This window comes from Budorcas taxicolor, chromosome 21, assembly GCF_023091745.1.
Source record: "Budorcas taxicolor isolate Tak-1 chromosome 21, Takin1.1, whole genome shotgun sequence".
NCBI classification, from domain to species: domain Eukaryota; kingdom Metazoa; phylum Chordata; class Mammalia; order Artiodactyla; family Bovidae; genus Budorcas; species Budorcas taxicolor.
The window spans coordinates 35,116,341-35,127,369 of NC_068930.1; the positions used below are offsets into that span (position 1 = coordinate 35,116,341).

At 36.7% G+C, this 11,029-nt stretch overlaps 1 protein-coding gene across 2 annotated transcripts in view; it reads left to right on the forward strand.

The window, feature by feature from the left end:
* Window positions 1–10,582, forward strand: part of UBE2Q2 (ubiquitin conjugating enzyme E2 Q2) — a 61,387-nt gene extending 50,805 nt beyond the window's left edge. For both annotated transcript variants that reach the window (XM_052659476.1, XM_052659477.1), the window contains 4 exons: window positions 473–521; window positions 961–1,056; window positions 6,501–6,567; window positions 8,966–10,582. In XM_052659476.1, the coding sequence (XP_052515436.1) occupies window positions 473–521; window positions 961–1,056; window positions 6,501–6,567; window positions 8,966–8,997 (244 nt within the window). In that variant the 3' untranslated portion in view covers window positions 8,998–10,582. The remainder of the gene's footprint in view (window positions 1–472; window positions 522–960; window positions 1,057–6,500; window positions 6,568–8,965) is intronic.
* The last annotated feature ends 447 nt before the right edge of the window (window positions 10,583–11,029 follow it).

Below are 11,029 nucleotides of genomic sequence, written 5' to 3' on the forward strand. Positions count from 1 at the left end.
CATTTGATCTTCACAACAGAATGAAAAATATTTTAACTATAAATGCAGATGTTCATTATTATAAATAGGGTAAAGTCATCATTGCTGTCAGAGGAAAAGCTCTTGGCTATTTAACATGATGGTGGAGAAATCTTAAGATGAGTAGAACAGTTGAAAACCATTTAAGGAAGATTTCTCCTGTCCCGATTCTCTGGAATGTTTAGGGCTAAGTTCTTAGTTTCTGATACCTTAAAAGTTTTCAAGTGTTCTGTTGTTAAGAACCATTATTTAGTTAAAAAAAAAAAAAGACATTTAGATGATGACATCAGAATTTTAGAATTACCTATAGTTCTGTAACCCTAAAAACTTATTTTCATTTTTGCATGCTATCTTTTAATCTTGTATGCATACTTTCTTAGTAGTGATACTTTAAAAACTGAAGAAAGAATACCAAGATCTAGAGAATTTTGTATGATTCCTTTTTCTTTTTAAGGTACGTGTTGGGCGGTGGAGCACTGTGCATGGAACTACTCACAAAACAGGTGACTATTTTTCTTATGGCAGTCAGGTATTTCAACCTTGGTAGAGTGTTTTAATTATGTAAGTTAGATTCTAAGTGGACAGAGCTGTTTGTAATAGTACCTACTTTAAAATATATGTATATTTTTTGCTAATAGCACCTATTTTAATAATGAAAGCTATTTAAACCAGTAAAATGACATTGTACTTGGTGCTTAAACTATGCTAGGATGGGCAATAAGAGTGAGGTATGTTATAATTCGCTCATTTGTTGCTCTTACAACACAGCTTTCTTTGTTTTGTGAGATTTTGGAAATGGTCCAACTTTACTTTTACTCCTTGACTACAAACTTAACATAAATTTGATATTACTGAGTTGTTATATGCCATTTTCTTAAGCTTTCCTGAGTGAGAATCAGGAATACCACAGTGTTTTAGAGAAGTGTTTTCTTCTTTCTATAGGGCTGGAGCAGTGCCTATTCAATAGAATCGGTCATCATGCAAATCAATGCCACCTTAGTTAAAGGCAAAGCCAGAGTGCAGTTTGGAGCAAATAAGGTACTTTTATTAAGAATATCACATTAACTATGAGATACTTTTCCTGTTATGAAGCTTCTACCTGTTCTTTTAGTCTTTGTTATTTCTACTATAATTAAATATGTCTATGGTTTAAAATTTATTATTGGTTTATATATACTAGTGAATAAAAAATTGTATGTAGTTACATGCTTCCCCAAATTGAGATCTCATTGTAATAGTTAATTCCTGGTAAGCATATATGCACTAGGCTCTAATCTAAACTTTTTATCTGTATTAACTTTCTATCCTCTTAATAACCTAGAAGTAGGTTCTATTATTGTCCTCATTTTGTAGATGAGGAAACTGAAGCACAGAGAAGTTAGGTGACTCATGTAAGGTCACAGGTGGAGAGTGAGGATTCGAACCAGACATTCTGGCTGTTAGTCTCTGCTCTTACCCACCGTCTTCTGTTCTTTATTCACTTACCATATCAGAAATATCTTTCATGTCTAATTATAGTTATCTGTGAACACTTAAGACCAAAACAAACTCTGAAGTTAGTATATTTTGGAAAAGTGTGTGATGGAAATCATCCCTACCTGACATTTAAAAAAAAATTCTATATGTTCCTAAAATTCCTTGTGAATTTTGTATTAAATACCTATCCAAATAGTACTAAATCTAAGTAAGTATATCTAACTGTATTGCACATCAAATCAAGAGCTCACTGGAATCAACTCACAGAGGAAGCAGAAAATTGATTCTCTAACGGGACTAAAGTGGTCTCATGTTAATCGTAGCCACAGTTCTCATCAGTAGCAAATGCCAATACTCTTTAGAAGAAAGGATTTCTGAATTAAGACTATAAGATTCTCAGAGATTAAGATCAGTTCAGTTCAGTCACTCAGTCGTGTCTGACTCTTTGTGTCCCCGTGGACTGCAGCATGCCAGGCTTCCCAGTCCATCACCAACTCCCGGAGCTTGCTCAAACTCATGTCCATTGAGTCGGTGATGCCATCCAACCATCTCATCCTCTGTCATCTCCTTCTCCTCCTGTCTTCAATCTTTCCCAGCATCAGGGTCTTTTCCAATGAGTCAGTTCTTTGCATCAGGTGGCCAAAGTATTGGAGTTTTACCTTCAGCATTAGTCCTTCCAATGAATATTCAGGACTGCTTTCCTTTAGGATGGACTGGTTTGACCTCCTTGCAGTCCAAGGGATTCTCAAGAGTCTTCTCCAACACTACAGTTCAAAAGCATCAGTTCTTAGATGCTCAGCTTTCTTTATAGTCCAACTCTCACAACTATACATGACTATTGGAAAAACCATAGCTTTGACTAAGTGGACCTTTGTTGGCAAAGTAATGTCTCTGCTTTTTAATATGCTATCTTGGTTGGTCATAGCTTTTCTTCCAAGGAGGAAGTGTTTTTTAATTTCATGGCTGCAGTCTTCATCTGCAGTGATTTTGGAGCCCCCAAAAATAAAGTCACTGTTTCCATTGTTTTCCCATCTATTTGCCATGAAGTGATGGGACCGGATGCCATGATCTTGGTTTTTGAATGTTGAGTTTTAAGCCATCTTTTTCACTTGACAGTGAAAGATGACAAGCACCCAAGTAGACAAGCTAACATACATGAGAACTGGCAGAAACAATGACTAAGAGACACAGAGTCACAAAGACTTGAAGTTTTGGAATTAGCAGATATTAAAATTGTGAGAAAATGAATACTTATGTGTAATATCTAGTGATCAGAGAAAAGAATCTATAGAAATGAAGAATGTTAAAATGAGAAACTGATTAGACATCAGAAGAGAGAATTATTAGAAGAAATAACTCAGAATGTTGCACAGAGGGACCCAGGAATAGATAGTACAGCAGAAGATAAGAGGTACAGATCAGAATGAGGTGTAAAACATGTCTTATTTGAATCCAAGGAGGACATAATAAAATCATATTAAAAAGTGAGGAATAGAAATCAGAAAGTGAAGTTATAAAAGCAAATCCAATTAAATAAATCATAACAAATATAAATGCACAGAAGTTACCAGTTAGTTTGAATTAAGTGGTCTTTAAGAAGTGTATTTATTTATTTTTATTAAAATTTTTTGGAAATACAGTTGATCTATAGTGTTAATTTTTTTTTGTACAGCAAAGTGACTCATTTATGAATGAGTTATACATTTATGAATATATTCTTTTTAATTTTCTATTATAATTTGTCACAAGAAGTATGTTTAACATGTGAGGATACAAAGAGATGGATTTTTTTTAAAGGAAGAAGATAATAGAGATAGACCAGTATAGGCATACCTTGGAGATATTATGGGTTCAGTTTCAGACTTCTTCAGTAAAGCCAGTATCACAGTAAAACAAACCACATGAACTTTTTGGTTTCCTAGTATGTGTAACAGTTACACTGTACTGCAGTCTCCTAAGTGTGTAACAGCATCATGTCTAAACAACAATGTACATGCCTTAATTAAAAAATATTACTAAATGCTAACCATCATCTGAGCCTTCAGCTAGTTGTAGTGGTTAACACCAAAAATCAGTGATCCCAGATCATTGTAACAAACATAGTAATGAAAAAGTTTGAAGTATTTCAAATTGCCAAAATGTGACACAGACACACAAAGTCAGCCAGTGTTCTTGGGGGAAATGGAGCCAGTAGACTTGCTTGGTGCAGTGCTCTCACGAATCTTCAAACTGTTAAAAACAGCAACAAAAAAATGTGGCATTTGCCAGGTGCAGTAAAGTGAAGTGCAGTAAAATGAGGTTTGCCTGTATACATTGACAAAAAGGTGATTTAGCTGTGTAAAAGGTGTGATTTTAGAACACAGTGTAAACGTGTGGTTTTGGAACAAAGCGTTAGTTCAGTCAGTTCAGTCGCTCAGTCGTGTCCGACTCTTTGCGACCCCATGAATCGCAGCATGCCAGGCCTCCCTGTCCATCACCAATTCCTGGAGTTCACTCAGACTCATGCCCATTGAGTCAGTGATGCCATCCAGCCATCTCATCCTCTGTCGTCCCCTTCTCCTCCTGCCCCCAATCACTCCCAGCATCAGAGTCTTTTCCAATGAGTCAGCTCTTTGCATAAGGTGGCCAAAGTACTGGAGTTTCAGCTTTAGCATCGTTCCTTCCAAAGAAATCCCAGGGTTGATCTCCTTCAGAATGGACTGGTTGGATCTCCTTGCAGTCCAAGGGACTCTCAAGAGTCTTCTCCAACACCAGAGTTCAAAAGCATCAATTCTTCTGCACTCAGCTTTCTTCACAGTCCAACTCTCACATCCATACCTGACCACAGGAAAAACCATAGCCTTGACGAGACGGACCTTAGTTGGCAAAGTAATGTCTCTGCTTTTGAATATGCTATCTAGGTTGGTCATAACTTTCCTTCCAAGGAGTAAGCGTCTTTTAATTTCATGGCTGCAATCACCATCTGCAGTGATTTTGGAGCCCCAAAAAATAAAGTCTGACACTATTTCCACTGTTTCCCCATCTATTTGCCATGAAGTGATGGGACCAGAGGCCATGATTGTAGTTTTCTGAATGTTGAGCTTTAAGCCAACTTTTTCACTCTCCACTTTCACTTTCAGCAAGAGGCTTTTTAGTTCTTCACTTTCTGCCATAAGGGTGGTGTCATCTGCATATCTGAGGTTATTGCTATTTCTCCCGGCAGTCTTGATTCCAGCTTGTGCTTCTTCCAGCCCAGCATTTCTCATGATGTACTCTGCAGAGAAGTTAAATAAGCAGGGTGACAATATACAGCCGTGATGTACTCCTTTTCCTATTTGGAACCAGTCTGTTGTTCCATGTCCAGTTCTAACTGTTGCTTCCTGACCTGCATATAGGTTTCTCAAGAGGCAAGTTAGGTATTCTAGTATTCCCATCTCTTTCAGAATTTTCCACAGTTTGTGTGATTCACACAGTCAAAGGCTTTGGCATAGTCAATAAAGCAGAAATAGATGTTTTTCTGGAACTCTCTTGCTTTTTCTATGATCCAGTGGACGTTGGCAATTTGATCTCTGGTTCCTCTGCCTTTTCTAAAACCAGCTTGAACATCTGGTAGTTCTCGGTTCATGTATTGCTGAAGCCTGGCTTGGAGAATTTTGAACATTACTTTACTAGCATGTGAGATGAGTGCAATTGTGTGGTAGTTTGAGCATTCTTTGGCATTGCCTTTCTTAGGGATTGGAATGAAAACGGACCTTTTCCAGTCCTGTGGCCACTGCTGAGTTTTCCAAATTTGCTGGCATATTGAGTGCAGCACTTTCACAGCATCATCTTTCAGGATTTGAAATAGCTCAACTGGAATTCCATCACCTCCACTAGCTTTGTTTGTAGTGATGCTTTCTAAGGTCCACTTTATTTCACATTCCAGTGACTACTTGATGATAAAAGTCTCATTTAACCAGGAGGATATAGTTTTTACTCTAGGTCATGCTATCTATCATTTCTCAAAAAATGCAGGGGACAGTGACTAATAACAATAGGCTGTACATTAATTTTCTTGTTTAATCTTTAGGATATACAAGGACACTAATAAGAGTAGTTTATTTGAATGGAAGAAGGAAGGTGGGTGAGGAAAGGAACTGGGTGGTTGCAGGCCAGGTAGGAATGAAAGTTGTCATTTGGAATGTGTTTATACACATTCTTATGCTATGAATTTATTAAAAAATTAGGTGACATAACATAATAGATGTGAACCACTATGGAGAATGCTTGTGATAATTCTCCACGATGGAGAATTGGAAGTTAAGATGTAGGCAAGTTGTACTTATGGGGATAAAATTAATAAAATCAATCCTAAACTTGGTCCCATAGAAGACATTCTAATCTGTAGAGGTTAACAAAAGAAGACTGCTTTAGTAGTGTGACTTGCTATCACTTACAGGCATTCTTCAGGTTTAACTCAAATTGTTATCCAGATGTATAGTCCTTAAAGCCTAGTGTTTCCTTACCTGAAGGCAGTATTTTGTAGTTTATTTATTTTTTTGATGGAAGTTATGAGGAAGAGTTTTCTGTCAGGGGACATGTATGATTTTATATTTCTAGATACAAATGTTTTTTCTTTTTGAAGTAATAGTTGATTTATAATGTGTTGATTTCTGCTCTACAGCAGTGATTGTTATACATACATATATACACACACACACACATATACATATATATGTACATGTACATTCTCCTTGCATCCAAATAACACCTTTAACTTTATTCATAAAGCCTTGCACTTGTGCAGTGGCAGGAGGACTTAGCACATGAACTGTGAATTTTGTAGATCTTTATTAGAAAACAGTTTTGATTTTGTTTTCCCTCTAAAATAGCTGGGAATAATGAAATTGGGAAATTTACTTTCAAATGGAAATACTTGGTTTCTTGTGTTCTTTTAAGTACAGCAGTGATGCAAATAATCCATCAATTATTTGTAATGATTTTCATCTACTTATAGTTTTGATATAAAATGTATAATTCTCTTTCAGAATCAATATAATCTAGCAAGAGCCCAGCAATCCTATAATTCCATTGTACAGATACATGAGAAAAATGGTATGTTTACTTCAATAAGTATTTATTGTCATATGTGAAATTTTACATAATGTACTGTTTACTTATTTTGTTTTATTCTTCTGTTTTTGCTTTAATTTCTTACAAAGTATGGCTACCAGAGTGAAAAAATTTAACTTGAGGATACACATATTGTGCTTCATTCAAAATCTTTGTATCCTAAATACTTGGGCTGGGAATCTCTGAGTCAAACATTTTTGAGTAGATTAATGAAGGAATCACTTTACCTACTTGAAATGTGTGATATTGGGATAGGAACTGAGTTAAAGGCAATTCTAAAGGTGGAGTTCTTGCTGTTAATACTGAGTAAGTTGCAATCAGGATCATAAGCCAGTTGCTGAACCATTTTCAGACCGCTTAATGCTTTTTGACAATTGTGCAGATTTATTTACTCAAGTAAAAAAGTTCTAACTTCAGTCTATACTTAAAAATAGACTGAATTGTAAATTTTAAAAAATATCTTTCAAAAGTTTATTGGACTTATTTTCAATTTTTCTTGTATTCACAAGGCATGTTTGGAGTTTTTGTCTCTAATAGTGAGATGACAATGGAGAAGGCAGTGGCCCCCCACTCCAGTCCTCCTGCCTGGAAAATCCCATGGACAGAGGAGCCTGGTGGGCTGCAGTCCATGGGGTCGCTAAGAGTTGGGCACGACTGAGCGACTTCACTTTCGCTTTTCAGTTTCATGCATTGGAGAAGGAAATGGCAACCCACTTCAGTGTTCTTGCCTGGAGAATCCCAGGGATGGGGGAGCCTGGTGGGCTGCCGTCTATGGGGTCGTACAGAGTCGGAGACGACTGAAGCGACTTAGCAGCAGCAGCAGTGAGATGACAAAGAAGTAGACTTGGAGTCAAGACTGATTATCAGGTGCCATTTGGGTCACTCACTAGCTCTGTGGCCCTGAGCAAGTCCCATTACCTCTCAGCCTCAGTTTTCTCATCTCTAAAGGTGGTATGATTTCTGTCTTGCCAAATGTGAGGAAGGAGATACGTTGTGTGTGTGTGTGCAGCACTTAATAACCAAGTGTGCTGATATTCATGGTAGCTGGGGTAGTGGAATGGATGCATTTTTGTGCAGAGGAGGTTAATTGATAGGAAGTAGTTTTTCTTCAAGAGTATCTACAGTAAAGTGTTCTTTAGTTAGAATGTGGTAGCTTGTGACTTAATATTTGTGTTTTTTTGTGTGCTCACTTTCATTTAAGTGATAGAGTAAACGTGTCGCTTTTACAGTGACTGCTTACTTTTGAAAGAATAGTATTCAAAACAATTTTCAAGCTTCTGAAGAGGGAAATGATAAAATTTGAGGACAAAGCTGGGTTTTCATAATAATCATCTCTAGCACGCTAAAATTACAGACCCAAAGATGCCTATATGCTCCTTTATTAAGCACGTGGACACTCCACAAGTCTTGGTATATTTATACTGTTGGAAGCGCAGCTTCCTACCAAACAATACTTTGTCTCAGTCTCATTTGCCTTTTTAGAGAGAGCTTATCTTGTTGTTACCTTAGGGTGTTCCCTGGTGGCTCAGACGGTAAAGCCTCTGGCTACAGTGCGGGAGACCCAGGTTTGATCCCTGGGTCGGGAAGATCCTCTGGAGAAGGAAATGGCAACCCACTCCAGTACTGTTGCCTGAAAATCCCATGGATGGAGGAGCCTGGTAGGCTACAGTCTATGGGGTCGCAAAGAGTCAGACACGACTGAGCGACTTCACTTTTTATCTTGTTGTTGAGCATAGAAACACGTTTTTCTTATCTCTTATTTTTTGTTAAATTAGACATTATAGTCAGCATTCAAAAATGTTTATGGAAAGCACCTGTATTTCAGAAAGTGTAGGTTTGTGTGTAATTAGCTATGAAGAAAGAGCAATAGATTCAGATCCAAGAGATGGATTCTAGTTAACCTGCTGCTGCTAAATCTGATCTTGAGCTTAATCACTTAATCAGGGCACCTGCTGAGATGGCACCCTCACTGGTAAAATGACATCACTGCACTGACGACAGTCCAAGTTCCTCATACTCTAAAATACCAGGATTTTGTTTGGGGGACAGTTATTTTTAGTTCAGTTTCCTATATAAAGCTTAGCCTGTTGTCTAATATTCCACACTCTTCTCTTTAGGTAGAAATGCCACTAATACAGAGATCTCACCTTGAAAATTCAAGTACAGTTTATTCATAGAAAATAACTATATTGTGAATATATCAGAATGTTGTTACCAACCCAAGTATAAGCTTAATTTTTACAAATAGGTTTAAACAGGGAAATTACGAGTAAAGAAAACTATGGGTAGAGAAAGTATGTAACCTTGCTAAAATGTCACTTCTCCTAGTTGGTTTAAGAATTAAAATATGTTAACTTTTTTTTTCCCCATTCTTTTTCAGGCTGGTACACCCCTCCAAAGGAAGATGGCTAAATGTGTTGACTTTTGTATGCTTGGACCAGTGTTGCTTTAAAGAAAATCTTTCCAACATGCAGACAAGCTTTGAGTGCCCCTATAACAGCAGCACCGAAGATGTTAGCTAATAGATATTTTAGTGGATAATGCCAACTGACCCAGCATAAGTTACAGCCTTCCCAGTTTTCTCATTTTAGGTGTCTTGGACTGAGCAGTGGGGCCTTTACTGTATTTTTTCCGATAAGTACACATACTGGCCACTCCTTATCATGTCCTTCTTGAAAGGTGAAATGTCTTAAGTAGACAAGTCAGCATCAGGTTACTGAAGTTATGGCTTGAGGGCAAATTTCCCATTTTTGAGCTCGTGTGTTATGAGGATTTACAATATATTGTTCCATTAAAGCCAATAAAGTTTAATCAGTGTTTAATATCGGTTTAGAAAATTTAAGGTGTTCTGAATCACAGTAGCTTTTTCAGGTTAAAACTATTTTATGATATTGCCAAAATAATGACAGGAAACATACTTGTTAAACTGTTAAACTTCTTTTTTTGGCTATGAAGATCTGAACTATCTGCTGAAGATTTGCTCTTAATTGAGTTGAACTTTTTAGGCAGAGCAAAGCAAGGCTGTGTCAGTTCAGCTTGTGCGTAGTAATTTCCACTGGGGCATCAGAGTCTTGCTGAGCTGAATCTGCTTCTTGTTGGTTCAATATTTCTTATGAAGAAGAGCTTGAAGTATAGAGCTTGAATTATTTAAAATACTAAGTCATTCTACGTTTCCATTTTATTAACGGGATGTTGCAATCAGTTGTAAACTAATAATCTTATAAAGTGATTGGCACAAAGACTTCTTGAACAAAACTTCAGTTAAGTACAAAAAGTATCTAATTTGGAGACTTAAATTTTTCCTATAGTCATAATAATGGCTTTTACATTGAAAGACTTAATAGGAATTCTACATATATTAATTCTTTTATAAAATCTAGATTCAAATCAGTGTACTCTCCATTTCATTGCCTTACCTGAATTAGTCCTGTTGGGTTGGTAATAGATTTTTTTTTTTAATATACCCAAATTTGATTTAAAAGTAAACTCTAGTTATTAAGCACTTTTAAAAAGAAACCCAGAAGCACATTTTTTTCTGCACAAACCAGTTACAAAGTTCAAAAGTGTGTCTTATGCTTAAAGACTCAGTTTTTAACTTTGTAAACCACATCTGAAAAACTTGGCACTTCTGCATTATTGTGTTTAATTTCTTTTCCTTTTTTTTCTTCTTTCCTATTTTGGTTAAGAGGATAGTAGAAAAAGATTTTCTGGCATTCTTGTTCATTCGGTTAATTTGTATACAGTTCCAATTGCCAGTTGCTCAGATAACAAGTGACAAGGCAGAATTCTTTAAAGCATTAAAGTTCCTTAAACCTAAGGCTAAATCTTGAATACATTATTGAATTCTTTAATATCCTGATGGCTAGCAGATTGACAGCTGCACATTTGGCATGCTTTGGTTTTTGGTTTTGCGGGGTTTTTTGGACTTTATTTTTCATTGCAGATTTATTTGGCAATGTACAGTAAATTTTGTAAACTTGCATCAAGTTTATGAATAAAGAACCATTTAAAAAATAACTCTTTCACTTTCCTTTTGTAACAGATACTCTTTGAGTTTCTATAGGCTCTGTTGAGTTTCTGGAATAGGATCATATATGGTGGGATGGGGTGAGGAGAGGCTTAAGGTAGATTGATTTCACAAGAGAAAGCTGGAGAACCCAGAATTGGTGTGTATAGACTTGGCATACTCAGGGTTTCCTCAACCTCTTCCCTTGTGCACACTGATTCTTTAATATAAATTCAAGTGCTACTTTCTTCATCGCTTTCCTAATTCCCCAAGGTACAGTAATCTGTTCCCTGTTCAGTGTACCCATAGCCTCTTGACACAATTGTCAATTTCTTGCATACAAGAAGTACAGAAGTAGGAAAACTCCAGGCGTAGTACCTCTGCTGCTTTGAGATCTTTCTGTGTTGGTTTCCTCTTTGGATAGACTTGAATGTGCAG